Source organism: Schistosoma haematobium, chromosome 3 (genome assembly GCF_000699445.3).
Source record: "Schistosoma haematobium chromosome 3, whole genome shotgun sequence".
Lineage (NCBI taxonomy): Eukaryota > Metazoa > Platyhelminthes > Trematoda > Strigeidida > Schistosomatidae > Schistosoma > Schistosoma haematobium.
In genome coordinates this window covers 43,532,023-43,549,964 of record NC_067198.1, presented here as the reverse complement: position 1 = coordinate 43,549,964, position 17,942 = coordinate 43,532,023, and the positions used below count along the sequence as shown (strand labels likewise).

Here is a 17,942-nt window from a genome sequence, read left to right as displayed (position 1 = left end):
GACAAGACCTGACAGGAGGGTTCAATCATAATGACAATCATAATGACAATTATTACTGGTGATAATGGGTGATAGTAATCCACTGATCGAAGTTAGAAATATAGACTACTAGATGTTCGGATGTAATGTATTCACCAAGAAGCCCAGAGGTTCTGTGTTTAGTCTTTATGGAGCCTTCGGTCGGCACCAGAAGGAATTCCTATACAAAGTTGAAACATCTGTCCAATATCCCTTCATTTTTAATGGTTCTCCAGATTCAGATGAACAACTTAAACAAGCCTCTAAATTTAGTAAATTCAAAAACTTTCTTACATCTCATAATATATTATTGAATACTGATAGATTTATTTTTAAGAGATAGGTTCTAGCTTTATTGAATACTTACTCACGGATAGCTTCAGCTAAACGCCGAGTTTCATTGCTGAAAATCGGTATTACAAAGAAACGACTTCGCCAAAATTTGAGATTCTAAAAACAAAATAAATTTAGGATAGAAACAGTAAATAAAAATTGATAGTTCACATCACGAACTGAGTTTATTTCGAAAATCATTGGGGACTAGAGAGCATTCAACAATTATTTCATCCTGGTATATGATTCTTCATAAGCGTCCAAGCACAACTCCGTCAGGAATCGGACCAAAGACCTTTACATCAAGTGGTAAATACTTAAGGGTTAGACTAGTGATTTGGTATAAAAAATTACACATTTCAATTTAATCATAATTAGCCATGTAATGTGACGATAATCCAATAAAACAAAGATAATATAAACATCTTCAGGAAGAAAATGTGAACCTCTTATGTCTCATTATCAACGTGCAATATTTAACTCTAGACTGTTCTCGCATTTTGATGGATCATCTGAAACCGATTTACAGTGAGAACAGAAAGTAAATGAAAAAGTGCACACACTTCCTCTCTCTCTCTCTCTCTTACGCATATATATACAAATACCTTGTTCGTCTGAAATTTTCATCGTAAACCAAAAACAAAATAAAATACCAGCAACAGTATTGAACAGTTCCATTGTGTGTATCCAAGTGTACTCTCCTAATTTTATACTTATACATTAGGTGAAATAGAAATCAAATATTGATCACAAGTAATTTGAATCTGGTAATAAGTATACATATTATCACTAACAACAATATGATGATTATTACTATTATATTGAACATTCAGAACAACAACAAAAAACGGAAGATATAAATAAAGCTTGTACATAGACAAAACATATTTAGTACAATGATAAAATATAAGCTGATTCATTGAAATAACGATAAAGGTTCAACTGATGTCGAAATAGATGAAAATATTTACAATTTACTATTATCAAATAAAAACCCAGTGAAGTTAAATGCAGCTAGAATAACAATAAGAGATTAAATGGAATAAAAGAGAAAAAATGTTATAAACGATACAATCAATATTTTTTATAGAATATATGGATTTTAGTTAGGAATGGAATCCAGAAACTGAGTTACATCCTTGTTGAAGCACATGAACTAAATGTAGAAATAGTACACTTCAGAATAATCTGATTATTGTGGAGTCTACTAGTGGATAAAGTTATTATCTATCACTTACGCCTGCTACATCTTGTGGAGGACAATAGGCCACATAACAGTATTTTCCGTCGAACTATGTCCTGGACAATCCTTTTCATGTCTGATTCCAATTCTCGACTCTCTGTGTTCTTTGGCCTTACACCTTTCGGTTTCCCTTCATGATTTCAAGTTAGCGCTTGCCTAGTGATGCAATTTGATGATTTCCGTAATGTATCTCCTTTACACTTCTATCGTCCTTTCCTAATTTCCTCCTCAGATGGAAGTTGGTTTGTTCTCTCCTATAGTAGATTGTTGTTGATGGTATCCAGTCAATGGGACATTCAGTATCTCGTGTAGACAACCGTTTATAAATAATTTTACCTTTTTGACGATGGTTGTAGTAGTTCTCCACGTTTCAATTCCGTACAGTAGAACTGTCTTGACATTTGTATTGAAGATTCTCATTTTTATGTTCGTTTGAGGACAGTTGTTTCGAATTCCATATGTTCTTCAACTGTAGGAATACTGTCGATGTATTGCCAATCCTCACCTTTACGTCTGCATCAGATCCTCCTTGTTAATCGATGATGCTGACCAGGTACGTGAAAGATTCCGCATCTTCCAGAGCTTCTTCATCAAGTGAGATTGGGTTGGTGTTCTCCATGTTGTATTCGAGGATCTTGGTTTTTCCCTTGTGTATGTTGAGACCTACTTCTCTAAGAACTACTGATACACTGGTTGTTTTGACCTGCATTTGTTGGTGTGCATGGGATAGAAGAGCTAGGTCATCTGTGAAGTCCAAATAGTCTAGTTACATCCAAGCTATCCATTATATTCCGTGCTTCCCCTTATGATACATTGGTTTAACTGAATTGGACTTTCTCTCCATATAAACGTTAACATTTTATTTCAGTCAGAAAAGAAAGTGGTCAATCTATTTTATAGACATATTATGACATGATAGTATAGTGGTTTCAAGACTTATTTTTCAATTAATAAGTAGGAGATCTGAAGCTCTTCACAAAAAATTCAGTTGAGGTATTCAAGAGGTATCATTAGTTCTTACTAAAAAAAAGTCAGATTATTCTACTTCCTGTATATGAGAAGTAGGTTTCAAACGAAGCTCACGCAAAAGTAGACATTCAAAGCTTAACCCAAAATGTGAATAATAAGGATCAACTCTAAAAGAACTGAGAAACGTCGATCCGAATGAGTAATGTATATAGGTTCTGCATATTGAGATAAATAAATGGAATATAAACCTGATGTCTTCGTTTTCTTATATGAAACTGTGATATCAAATGTTTCTTCGAAGTGAATGGCTTCATCACTTCATTCCCAAGATCATGATTCACAGCTCTATCTGTGCTAATTTCAGTTGCTTGATAAGAAATATTTAAGTAAATGGAATATACTCAATCGTATGGCGAAGAATTCTCTTTTCGGCAAATTCATTTTCAAAGCTGTACAATTGCAAATATATATACTTATTTTTCTTTTCAGAATGATGATAAGTACAGTGATAGTGATAACAGAATTCTGTTAAACATGGTAACAGTGAGGTAGAACAAACAAAGGTATTAAAAACAATAATTTTTAGTCAGAGAAACTAATAATAGTTTTATTGTTAAAGATATGGCAATGAGATCCCCTATGGGTCCTTTACTAGCAGATTGCTTCATGACCAGTCTAGAAAATAACCAACTTCAAATGACTATCGACAATTTCCACATGTATAAAAGGTACGTTGATGATATTTTTATCATTCGTGACAACAAATATGATTTGAGTCATCTTTTAAAGGCATTTAATAAGTCATCTATCAATAAATTTCACAGTTGAAGTTGTAAACAAACAAAATATTCACTTCCTTGATGTAGAAATGATTAGAAAATATGACGGAACTGTAAGATCTATCTACAGGGAACCCACTTAATAATCTCTACAAACCCTGTACTAGTAATCAACATGCGCTCACTAGTGACTAGCTTCGTGAGGGAATTCTCGGAGTTCTAGTGAGAAGCCGTGACCAGTGTAGCTAATCCATGTCGGGTAGAGACAGGTATCTACCTCAGTACAACGGAAGTTGGTCGCGCAATTTCGTGGATTGGTTGATGTTAGACACTATCACGATTGGATGCCGGCTCAGTGGTCCAGTTGGTTATTATTATTTTCCCTGACAAAAAATAGCGTTTTAATGCCTTTGTTTGTTTTACCTCACTGTTACCAGAATCTTATTGTCACTAAAATTGTAATTATTATCATCTTGAATTAATGAGTATAGATATTTGCAATTGTACAGCTTTGAAAATGAATTCGCCGAACAAGAGAACTTTTCACTGAATCGATCTTTCTTTATTTAATAACTTTTTAGTTGCCTACTAGTCCCCTAGAATCACATACACTTTAAACCTGAACGATAATATGGAAAGAAGCATTACGTTCAAAGTTAGTTTATGTACAGAAAGCAAAAAGGATTTATAGGACCGATTATGACTTTGAAATAATAGAAGCTTCTGGAAACATTCTAAAATTGGTAAGATAATCAATAAATTTCCGATCAAGATAGTGGGAACACAATCAGTAGTTTTCTAAAATTCTCCACGAACTTTCGAATGAATACTAAGTTGTAGACGCATTTACAACATTTTCCTGGTGTCACAATTGATTGATCACTGGGTGGTGATCAATGTCATGTGTGTAAAGATCGAATGCTATCGACCATGTTGCAATGTGGCCACCAGTCTTGGTGACTCGACACTACGTGCACTATTGTGAGATTAGATGGTGGTTGGAGGTAGTCAACAGGAAGTCCTGCACATGGGTTTCGTGCTACTTGCCACTCGTCAGCAAGATGTATTTGTAATCTTCAGGGAACTGGTGCTCTCTGACGGGTTCGATCCGTCTGGTGTCTCCGAAAACATGTTCGATAAGTTATCAGGTCTTCTAACAATAACAACAACAAAAAGAAAACAGTTGTTCGATGCCCTTATAATAATTTGAAGTGGCTTTTCAACCGATGTCAGCTTGTAATGTGAACAAGTTTTGCTGTTTTCAAGTTTATTTTATAGTGGACATATTGTAAAATAACTTGTAATAAAAGATTTATGATTATTACGGTATGTATAATTAATGAATAACACTTCACCTTAAAATGATGCTACCTCCTCTAATTATATAATTTGTATATATCGTATACTTCCACATTATTAACAGTGATGTCATAAATGTTCGCCAAAAAATAATTTATGAATAACATTTGTTCATATGATATACACCAATAATGGTTTTAAATACTCTCTCCTTTCTGTATTAACCTAGCAATACCAGCAAATTAGAGTGCGTTCTGTATATATATATATATATATATATATATATATATATATATATATATATATATATATATATATATATATATATATATAGGTCCTGGGTTCGAATCCCACGAGGCGGGGTCGTGGTTTAGTTTCAACTGACTCATGATCTCAACTATTGAAACTGCTATCATATCCACAAAAACCCCTTCTGATATTAATCAACATTTGCTCACTAGTAGCTGGCTTCAAGAGGTATTTTCCCAGAGTTCTAGTGACAAGTAGTGACCAGTGGAGTTCAACCAGTTCTGTTGTGAGATAGTAACTCACTGGAGACAATGGTGGATGTGTCGCCGAATTTCGTGGGTTAGTTGGAGCCAGACATTAACACCGTTGGATTCAATCTCCACAAAACCCCTTCTGATAATAATAATAATGGTTGATTAAAATATGGATGAGACAAAAACTCAATTCATGATCAACATACAACTTAGTATGAATTTATAATGGTACAAATGATCATTAGCATGATAAAATGGATTTAAAAAGGTGAATAATAAAGAAATCAAAATAATCTAGGAGCAATGATCAATAATCGAGAATAACCAGGGAGAATATGGTTTGAAAAGGTAAAATAAAAAGATATGAGATGAAGGACTATTAGATTTTAAGATAAAGAATAAGATTGAACCTTAGAAGACAGAAGAGCATTCAAGTAAAGTTATTCATCAGTCAGTCAGTAACAACGTAGAACTTCGTACGTACATACATCAGTTCGAGTTGCCATACCACATTAGCACACACATACAATTGTCGATTCAAATCCCATAGTGGTAGAGGTAGTAAAGGTATAAGCTGTGATAGGAAAGATTAGGGTTTGAAGATGTTATTCAAGGAGTATAATACAGTGAAATAAATTTAGAAAGAGAAAAAAGAAGGGACATGAAGAATTCAGAAGATTCATAGGCTACGGGGTTAGGATGTCTTTAAATGTTTGCATAGCTCAAATAAATAATCAACGTGATTTTCTGAACTGTTTTGATCTGATCACTCTCACCACTACTTTTTTCACCTAATGATATTCTTAACAGTATAATAAGTTGAAGTAGCTAATGGATAGACATTTGAGACTTATGTGCTTCGATAATATTATCGATTGATATGTTCTATAAAATTAGCATTTTCGTAACGTATCTGTTCATAGACTATAAACCATACTATTGTATTAGGAATGTTATAATTAACTGCAGCATTTTTTTACATTAGTTATTATAGATGAATCTTATATTGTATTAAATAGCAGGAAGTATAAAGATCAAGGAAACGAAAGTCATCCTATATATAATTAAACACTAATACCAAGTATATCATTGTATTATTATCATTATTAGTGTAATACTGGACTCATAGAGAATGTTCTGTTTAAAGTTAGCTATCATATCACGAACTGACATCATTTGGATAAGTGTTGGAGCAAGTGTCAATCAACTCAGAATCAAGCCTAACCGCCTTCACACTTGAGAGTGGAAAGCATGTTAAATTTATATTATCGCATCTGATGGAATCCAGTAGTTCATATTTTCAACATTCATCACTCTTCCCATATTACAGAACTATTATTCGATCTTACACTAATAATATCTGTTTAATAAAATGGACGAACCTCAGTACGAGGGTTGTGTATACATCGTTTTAGACCAAACATCATATCTGTTGACTGATGATACAAGCCGGGTAGTAAAACTGAAGTGGAGCAAAACTCAAACATTTAACTATCTGATCAAAAGCTAGGTATATCAGCCAGTAAGCTACTGTTATATGAGAGACAAGTCGGTTTAGTTCTGTTTGAATTAAGTGCTGATAACATCATCCTCAAACAAGACGATAACAACAGGAAATATTCATTGAAACTATGCACTTTCTTGTTCTTTGTATAAATTCACTTAAAGTAAAATTCACGTGATTCTCAAATCATGAAAATAAACAAGAAGAAATAATAACAAATTATAATGGAAATATACATAGACAAGCAAGATATAATGCATATTAGTTACCGGGAGTAATCGAAATGAATCACTAATTCCACGATTACATAAATAATTATCCAGATAATTCCAATTCAAGATAACTGTTGAATCACTTGTAAAATTAGTGTGTAATGAAACATAAGATTTTGCATCTGGAACTTGTAATGCATATGAATAAGTGATTTTAATAAGTTTATCTATTTCCCTAAAACAAAGATGAACAAAACAAACAAGATATTTACTATATATTTTTTGATTCAAATCAACAGTAAGATGCAGAGAATATTGGACAGTTCTTTCATTCCAGACTAAGGCAACATGGATGGATCGGAGGTTACAATGACATATAGGGTCAAACTATGAAGTCAATCTATGATACCATTAAAACGATATATAATAGTCGACATGTTTAACTATAGCCAATCTGTACATATAACTTATTTACTAGTTGGACCACACTTCATGTATGAGGAATAGTGATATCGTCCGGCTGCCTAAACTGATTAGGTGTAAAAGGACTAGAAATCACGGACTAAGAGTTGAAAGTCAAACACTTTGATCACTAAGCCACTATTTCACAGGTCAATTTGTAGTATATATATATATATGGAAATGATAAAGATCTGTAGTCCAAAAGGGTGGTTTTTGATAAAATTGTGTTCCTTAAACACAAAAGATTATAATTTCAATAGTTGGCATCATGAGTCAATTCAAGCTAGACCACCATGGAAAGTCTGGAAGCACTGGACGGCCGTTTCGTTCTATTGTAGGACTCCTCAGCAGTTTCCATCCACGATCCCGCCTCGCGAGATTCCAACCCAGTACCTTCGACTTCTCCTGCTAAGGCTTAACCTCCAGACCACTGAGCCGGAATTCAACGGTGTTAATGTCAAGCTTCAACTAATCCACTAAATTCAGCGACACATCCACCATTGTCTCCAGTGAGTTACTATCTCACAACAGAACTGGTTGAACTCCACTGGTCACTACTTGTCACTAGAACTCTGGGAAAATACCTCTTGAAGCCAGCTACTAGTGAGCAAATGTTGATTAATATCAGAAGGGGTTTTTGTGGATATGATAGCAGTTTCAATAGTTGAGATCATGAGTCAATTGAAGCTAGACCACCATGGAAAACCTGGAAGCACTGAACGGCCCTTTCGTCCTATTGTGGGACTCCTTGGCAGATTGTATTGATGATGGTGTCTAGAAAGACAATGAAAGATTTATCAGTAAAACTATCCAACTTACCCAGTTACTTGAACCAAATTAGCTGATTTGGGGATTCAAACCTATTACCTATCCTACTAACCACTATAACTACTGTTAGTCAGATGGGTAAAGTTACCTTTACTAATAACAACCAGATAAATATAATAATACCACTAGCTAATAAGTTACATGAACAGTGGAAAAGATACTAACCAAATGGTAATAATTATTAGTAGTAGTAAACAAAAGGGAATAGGTATGATATAATAAGAAAGAAATAAACAACAACAACAACAAAAAACAATTATCCTCAACGAACCGATAACTTGTCACACCAATTGAATCTTCATCCAATGAAATTAAATGAAATAAATGACCAATACTTAATTTACGAGTATTTGTTGTCTAAATAGAAAGGGAAAGAGAGAGAGAGAGGGTAGGTGAATGAGAAAAAAATGAGGGGAGAAACTGATGAAAATACTTTATTTAAAACAGAAATAATTAACTCCTCTATGTAATAACACAAAACAACATAGAAAAAGTTGTAAACAAGAACCGTAAATAAATTTAGGGGTATACATAATAATAATAATAATAATAATAATAATAATAATAATAATTCGTTACCAGTGGAGTTCAACCAGGTCTGTTGTGAGATATCAGATCACTGAAGACAATGGTGTACGGTGGCGCAACTTCGTGGATTAGTTGAAGTTAGACATTAATACCGTTGGATGCCGGCTCAGTGGTCTAGTTGGTTAGGCGCCTGGCGCGAGACTGACAGGCCCTGGGTTCGGATCTCGTGGGGGCGGGATCGTGGATGCGCACTGCCGGGGAGTCCCATACTAGGACGAAACGGCCGTCCAGTACTTCTAGGTTTTCCATGGTGGTCTAGCTTCAATTGACTCATGATTTCAACCAGTGAAATAATAATAATAATAATAATAATAATAATAATAATAATAGTAATAATAGTAGTAATAGACTAATAAGCTTAACAACATCAAACGTAGATGATAGGAAGACTATGTGCATACAACTAACGATGTAATTCCATAGAGGACAGGAAGAGAAAAGATATACCATACAAAATAATATATACGATAAATAGATTTCAAAAAATTAAACCAATTTGACGATACAGTAGTTACTTATACAAATTACAATTACCTACATTACTATATATGAGGATACTGATGCTGCTACTGATAATGATGATAAATATCCATTGAGATTTTTGCTTAAATGATTAATATACAGTGAAATATGGGAAATGGTTTGCCATTTTATTTATTTTTTTAACGTTTATATGATCTGATATTACAACATTTAGTGTCCAAAATACATCTGGGATACATTAACCTCTTCTTATTATGGATTGATTTCTTAGCTGATCCTTAGACTGTAACAGTCTTTGATCAGTTATAATTCGTGCTGATATTTTGTCAGATATTATCCTGTTAAGGTCGATGATAAGCAAAGCATCCGACGTGGTCAATTACTTCATTCTCTATCACTAGTTTAGGCACTTAAAAAGGATAATCTTCGATATTTAACCTTTGAATGGAAATCGTAAGAGTGAAAAATATTCAAAAAAGTTTCTCCTTCAAAAGATCATTTTTATAGGGAAAACAATGGTATATATAGGCAATCCTCAAATTGTAGGGTACTTGGAGAACATAGATTGAAATTAATAACACGTTTGGAGATTTCTCAACCAGATTTGAGTTATACATTAAACTTTTTACGGAAGCTTTCAAAGGATGTTGATTACTCAAAGAATTAATGACATTTCGCCTAGCTTCTGGAGAACTTTTCAAGGAATTATAGACGACCAACAACAATTTCCTGAAGTACGACTAATCAAATGTATATAGGAGATGGTCGACTATGGGCTAAAAGTCAATTGTGGGGGTGGATAAAACGATTCAATTGATCCTCATCTTGTTTAGTACACAGAGTAAATTTGATACTTATTTATTTTAACACATAGATATTGGTACAAGGAGGCACCGAATACATATGCGTCACACAAGTCTCATTTGATATGTGTGAGGGCTGTGATACTGCCCGGGTGGACAATCCGAGGCAGGTGGTTTTCTTAGGGGGCCACACCCGGAGCCTTCGACCTGAAGGTATGATCCACAAAGCAGTGGAGCAACGTGAGAAAATACAGTCCCATCGTAACCGGTGACCAACAATAGGTTCATATACCATTTGTTACTTCAGGATACTGGAGTCCATGTGTACCATTGGATTGGAATCAGGGTTTTCTAACTCTCCTAGGTGGACTTTCTATGCCCACGAACCCAGTTAAAGCGCCGGACATTCGCTTTTCGTCCTCTCAATTTCGTAAACAACACATGCGCCACGAGAAGGCAATGAGCAGGACTTCCCTGGCAGAGGCTATATACGCTTGGCCATGTGGGAGCATTTCGAGAGGGAGAGCGGACTCTCACCACTCTCGGCCGTACCAGGGCATTTGATACTACAAACATGAAAATGTCGAATTATGACCAATGATGGACAGTAATAGTAATTCAATAATCTTAATTGAATACCTAGTTAGCATAGCACCTATCAAACAACTAGATAACATGGAATGGATGTCATATTACGAAACTCATACAGTGAAAATAAATCAGTATTTGATCAGAGCTTATTGTTGGAGGCATTTCATTAATTATAAATAAATGAATAATAGAATTTGTATGAATTTTCATTGAATGCAAATAGTACTTTGTCTATTACAATGATAAAGATGAAATTATGATCAAAATGTAAAGTGGTAGATTGCGTGTTGTTGTATATCGAGATGACCTGTATGATTCATACTGATTCACATAAAAAAAATATATGAGAAATGTTATTTTCAATTAGATCCTCATCATACTTAAATATATATGAATAGTTATACAAATGCATGAACCAATACTGAACCAATCAAGGTAATCGATGAGTCAATAATAACATTAACGGTCATCACATTATCGATATGTACTTTTCACTACTAGGGTTTAGTTACTCTATTTCGTCATTATCAATGATTCGCTAATTTCAATGGTTAAGATCATGAGTCAGTTGAAGCTAGACCACCATGGAAAACCTGGAAACACTGGACGGCCGTTTCGTCCTATTGTGGGACTCCTCAGCAGTGCGCATCCACGATCCCGCCCCCTGTGAGATTCGAACCCAGCACCTACTGGTTTCGTGCCCGAGCACTTAACCACTAGACCACTGAGCCGGCATCCAACGGTGTTAATGTCTAACTTCAACTAATCCACGAAATTGAGCGACACATTCACTATTGTCTTCAGTGAGTTACTATCTCACAACAGACCTGGTTGAACTCCACTGGTCACTACTTCTCACTAGAACTCCATGGTGGTCTAGCTTCAACTGACTCATGATCTTAACCATTGAAATTACTACAATCTCCACAAAAAAACCCATCTGATTCGCTAATTGTTTCGATTGCTTTAATATTTTCATATACCCATATCAATATTTATGTATATTATTAATCGCGTATATCAACTTAATGAGGATCTCATTAGGAACAATATTTTTCGCTTATTTTTATTGTTATTTTATGTCAAAGATTACTAGCTATTACATTGTACAGATCTTGTAAGATCAACAGGAAACTGTATGGTGAAACACAAGCCAAGTTTCGCTCAGATCACTGAAGTTAGAAATGTAGAATGCTGGACGTAAATTTGATGGTCTTAAAGTCAAGCATTCGTCCAGAAGCCTAAAGGTCCTAGGTCCGACCTCTAAATCGGATCGTGGATGTGAGTTTCTGAGAATTTTCATACTAGGACGAAATAGCCATTAAGTGCTTACTAGTTCTCAGTGGTACCCTAAATAAAGTTAGTCCGTGATGCGAGACTAAAGAAAATACTTGAACTTAGTACTGAAAAAACCACTGCTTATATGTATCATCGCACATAATTCCTTATTGATAAGCAAGGGATGAACTATGTGATAAAACTCAGTTACTTAGATCATTATCATTAAATAACGCACAAGAACTCAAGTAGTTTCATTTTTGAATGAATCAATAGAAATAAACAAACTAGACTTAGTCGACGTTTATATGCAACTGTTCTCTTGTATATTTAATATGGAATGAAATCCATAAACTTTATCATTTATCGAGTATACATTAGTGACTACAACGTACAACGACTCTGTGCACTTAATGAGATTCGAAAAAATATACCAGTTTCTATGAAAGCTTAAAAATTACCCTGAGATTCATATATTTGTCTCTGAGTCACGCATCAAGTGTAAAGGCTAGTGATACCATACGGGTAATTTGGCCAAAGAAGATAGCACGTGGGTTCAAAACTTTGATTGAATGGTTGAAAGTTGAACACCCTAACCACTGAGATACTGCTCCAAGTAAACTATTTGGATCATTCAAACACATCCTACTATACAATAAACATGTGATGTGATAAACTTATAATCATGTGTAAATTAGATAAATAAGTTAGAAAGAACTGCTACGATGTTGATGGAAATCTGATGAGAGTAGAAAAATTCCATAAATATTTGTCTTCATGAAGATTTTCAGAAGATTGAACTCATGATTGGTGTAACGGTTATAACTAATGATTTTATAATTCACTAACTAACACCTTACCACACGCCTGATAACTTTTTTCGTTTTTTTAACACATGTTACTATTTCATTTTTGTATTGGTTGATTAAATCTTCCCATTAATGTTTAGGACTGAAATCGGTCAGTCTCTTATTGGCACATGTGTATCCTGTGAGGATTGTCTCGATATTGCTCTAAATCACAAGCAATATCAGCAGAGATGGATGGATGGATGGTGGCTAGCAATAAAATCCAGGACGCGCATTTCTTCCTGTTTGGGACTCGTTAGCTGGATGTACCTACATCCCAAAGTTGATGTTACTACTGCTGTAAAGCAAATAACTTAACATACTATATTCATGACTTCTCATTGGAATCTTAAGGTAATTTACCAATGAATACTGAGAATTTATTTCAATAAATTAGTTAAAGTGATGTTAAGGACTTTGGTTTAATTTGTAAGTTGGATTCATTACGGATTGATCTCATTCTGAGTACTATCGAAAATCAGGAATGATTGAAAACCTATTTCGTCCTAATATGAGACTTATCAGCAATGAACATCCAAGACTTTGGCAGGGACCCAATTCATGACCTTTATGTCCCACGAGCAATGCTTAACTATTCGAATAATGTGATTGGCCTTCAATTTTACCATTTCAAACTCAACCAAATTAAGATACAGAATGACGATTATTCAATCCTAGTGTTGATAACTATTTCATTACACAAAACTAAGAGTATTCCATTACTATTAATCATAACTTATTAATTACACAGAAACAGATATATTCCTGTTTCGTTTGTCAATATGAACTTTGTAATTCAGTTAGATAAAAAAAAATTTAGGTAGTAACAAAACATTGATTTTTCAACAACAACGACAACTACAACAAAAATGGAAACCACAGTGATCAGAATGCAGTGATTAGAATAATGTGTATTTGTGTGCTTAGTACACCATTGATAACTATGAAAGTTGAAAGTAGTTTCAAATTTCAATTTCAAACTAATTACACCTAAACATACATACAGATACTTCAATTAAGAACTATTGTTAAACACAATCATTTGAGATATTTATTTTCAAAATAATGGATAAAATAATAATATTTAGATCATCAAAGTTAGAATTTTCAATACGAACGTGAAGACAGTTCTACTGTACGGAGTTGAAACGTGGAGAACTACTACAACCATCATCAAAAAGGTAAAAGTATTTATAAACAATTGTCTACACGAGATACTGAATGTCCCATTGACTGGATACTATCAACGTCAATCCACTATAGGAGAGAACAAACCAACTTCCATCTGAGGAGGAAATTAGGGAACGACGATGGAAGTGGAAAGGAGATACATTACGGAAATCATCAAATTGCATCACTAGGCAAGCGCTAACTTGAAATCATGAAGGGAAACCGAAAGGTGTAAGGCCAAAGAACACAGTGCGTCGAGAATTGGAATCAGACATGAAAAGGATTGTCCAGAACAGGGTTGTATGGAGAATGCTGGTAGGTAGCCTATGCTCCTCCACGAGGAGTAACAGGCATAAGTAAATAAGTAACTGAAGAAAAACGATCAAGCATTAAAGGTATTTGATAATTTATTGTGTATATTAATTTATTCGTATTATTCTTTATCTTAGCAGATAGAACATTTAATCCTTATCAAAGTCTTTATCTATATAGATGTTCCATTTAAGAAAATCACGAACTGATAATTCAAGTATATAAGAATAGTTGAGAGATAATTTTAAATTAAGTTACTGTATGAATTAACAGTAATCTATTTCATTTACTAATTACAAGTATGGTTTACTCGGATTAAAGTAAAAAATATTCTTAACTAACAGCACAGATAATAATAGAATACACTAGCCAAAGTATACAGAGGAAGGTAAGGACTTAGGAATTAATAATTAAAAGCCACTACAATGCTCTGGTACGGCCGAGATTGGAGAAAGTCAGCTCTCCCTCTCGAAATGCTCTCACATGGCCACGTGCATACAACCACTCACAGGGGAAGTTCTACTCACTGCCTTCTCATAGTAGAGGAGTTGTTTATGAAATTGAGAGAACGAAAAGCGAATGTCCGGCCCTTTAATCGAGTCGGTGGATATAGAAGACCCACCTAGGGGACATGGAAAACCCTGATTCCAAACCAATGGTGTGCATGGGCTCCAGTATCCTGAGGGAACAAATGGCTACCATGGGACTGCATCTCCCTACGTTGCTCCACTGCCTTGTGGATTAGACCTTTATATCAAAGGCTCCGTCTGGTTGTGGCCTCCTAAGAAAACCACCTGGATCGGTTTAGCCACCCAAGTAGTATTATAGCCCACACACAAATCAAGTGACTCGTGTGGCGCATATGTATTCGGTACCTCTTTGTACCAATATTTTATGACCAAATAAATAAATAAGTTAAAAGCAAGGTGACACGATTAATAGTTTACCATTCTGTATTGAATAAACTCCTACACCTGTAACTTTAATAAACAATAATTGAAAGTACTTATGAACAATACATCTGGGAAAAAATCCAGAACGAATATGTATATGTATAGATTCATATATCATTAGTAGTGAGCCACAAAACAATTGAAGTATACAATATAAGATGTACAACATAATTATCAGTCAATATTTATGAATAAGTTGAATAAATACTATCACACATAGTGATTTGGGGTATAAACAATACAACTACCACTTTACATTTCAAATGACGCCTAATATACAACTAGACAAATGCAGTATATTCAGAACATCTGTGTAGAATACTATTAATGGTTAAGAAAAAACAACGAGAGAGAGAGAGGAGAACTTGAGATAAAAAATGGGCCAAAATTGAAGTTGAAGCCCTTTTTTGTAGATTACAGGCGTCTAAAGGAGATAGGTTAAATGTTATCCAGTCTCACTATTAAAAGTCAATCAATCAAAGAAAAGTAGAACCTGGTAGATAAATGTATCGGTTCAGTTTCATTTATTTATAATATACAAATCAATAAACTGAATTCATAGTTTGAATCACAAACTGACATTAGGTATATCACCACTGAAAATCTAGAAGTATTAGGTAGCCATTTGTCCTGGAATATGTTTCTTCAACAATGTACTGTGTTGCGAGATCTGTCTACGATTTGGATGGATGTATGAACGTACTATGAACATAAATCCTCTATTTATTAACTAAGCTAACCCAGTTTGTGTGAGGACGGTAATGAAAAGCCCAATACGGGTTACGTTGGATGAATTTATTTCAAGTACACTTTTATCCAGACAGACATTTAGAATAAAAAGAGGGAAAGCGAAATGAAGCGGAGGTGATTTAGCCAATTCAGTCTCATCAAGTGTGGCTCAATATTTATAACCAGACAAAAATAATCTATAGACTTGTGATGAGTAGGATACGCAATACAAGCACACATAAAAACAGTCAAGGTTAATAAACGAATAACTCACAAGGTCAACATGTGGGTCAAGAAGAATGAATAAACTGGTCTTTCCGGAAGCTAGAACAACCCATGCGAACTTGACATCGTACCAGACACTACAGTACATCCGCGACCCCATATCCTGTCTCATGCGTCAACGCTTAACCTATGGACCACTGTTAATGTAAGTTCGAACAAAGAATTTCTACAATCTTCACAAATCCCCCTGTACATAGTCATTATCGAAAATTTTACAATCATGGCTTCCCATGAAATCATATTAACATGACGAACAAATTTGCCCGTTTGTTGGCTAACAAACATGCAAATGACTAGATTTCGTGCAGTACACAGTTTTCATACTGATCAGTACAATAGAATAACCAGTGAATCATCATTACACAGATTTAAAAGTACTTTTTTTAATAAATAGACAAGACTTGAGGTTAAAGACACAATTACAAAGTGAAAGATTATGCTTTGATTTAAGATTTCGCTTAGCTTTTTTAAAACAAAGATATCTAGGCTGAGATTATCCCCAATGTTTTCAACATTTATTAAATTTGCTAAATATGAGATATGCGGTCAATTTATCACTAATTTAGTTGTTTACAGAATGTACAGATAACTTGGTATTTGGAAACGGAGAATCAGATGATGTACGTAAAAAACAAAGCCGATAATGGTACACTAGTAAACTCATTTCCGTAAGTTAATAATTGTCATATATCAGATAAATATATATAATAAATACAAAAGCCCAAGCTACATATTACCCCAAATGAAATTCACACTCAATTCTTAAAATAATACTTTCTGTATAAACATCATAATCAGTCAGCGACAACGTAGAAATTCGTACGTACGTACATCAGTTCAAATTATTATACCACATTAGCACATACATACAATTATCGATTCAAATCACATAGTCGTACAGGTAGTAAAAGTAGAAGCACTAATCGGAAAGATTAAAGTTTGGAGATGTTATTCAAGAAGTATAATCCAGTGAAATAAATTTGGAAAGAGAAAAAAAACATATGAAGAATTCACAATATTAGAATTTGGGAGAACACAAAGAGTGGATACACTTAAGCCACTGCAAACGATTTTGAGCCATATCATTCAACGTCTCTAACCATCGGTTGCTATCATCTCACGGATACCAACCACATAGTTTACATCGCTCACTACACTTCTCAGTCACTTCATGGATTTGTGCCATCTTTCGCTCTGACCACATCCCTTCCCTAGCTTCTTTCCATCCTACACTATTCTATACCATAAAATATTGCACGTCGAGGTAGTCGGTGGTTGGGCATAAGTTACACGTGTCCCAGCCATCTCAACTGATCAAGTTCCACTACTTCATCAATTGATTTGAAATCCTTAACTAGTTAGTACCCCTTTCCTAACAACTGCATTACTTACTCGGTTGTCCCACGATATATGAGCAATGTTTCGAAGATACCTATGATGGAATACTGGTAACCTACGAATATCCTCTACTCTTACCGACCATGTTTCACTGCCACTAAGTAGGATGGAACGAACTGATGAACAGTAAACACATCCTTTCGTTGGTAGAGGGATATCTCGCATACACCATAAATCACGCAAGTTGGCAAAAGCTAGTCGAGCCTTCTCTATCCGTGTTCAGATTTCGTCACATACCAGAACACACGGGCTGATGAGATTCACAAGATCAGTGAAGTGGGTGAAACGCTGAACTACTTCACTTCCTATCATTAGTTCGGGTGTCAAAGCAACCCAATGCTGAAGTAACATTTT

General features: G+C 34.6%; 1 protein-coding gene across 3 annotated transcripts in view; it reads right to left on the bottom strand.

Moving 5' to 3' along the window:
• The window catches only part of MS3_00005834 (uncharacterized protein), a 138,900-nt gene that overhangs the window by 35,017 nt on the left and 85,941 nt on the right, over positions 1-17,942 (bottom strand). For 2 of the 3 annotated variants that reach the window (XM_051213927.1, XM_051213928.1), the window contains 3 exons: positions 8,422-8,507; positions 6,918-7,095; positions 386-468 (listed from right to left, as the gene is read on the bottom strand). In XM_051213927.1, coding sequence (XP_051069944.1) covers positions 386-468; positions 6,918-7,095; positions 8,422-8,507 — 347 coding nt within the window. Of the gene's footprint in view, positions 1-385; positions 469-6,917; positions 7,774-8,421; positions 8,508-17,942 lie in introns of those variants that run through there. The other variant, XM_051213929.1, reaches the window with a different exon arrangement.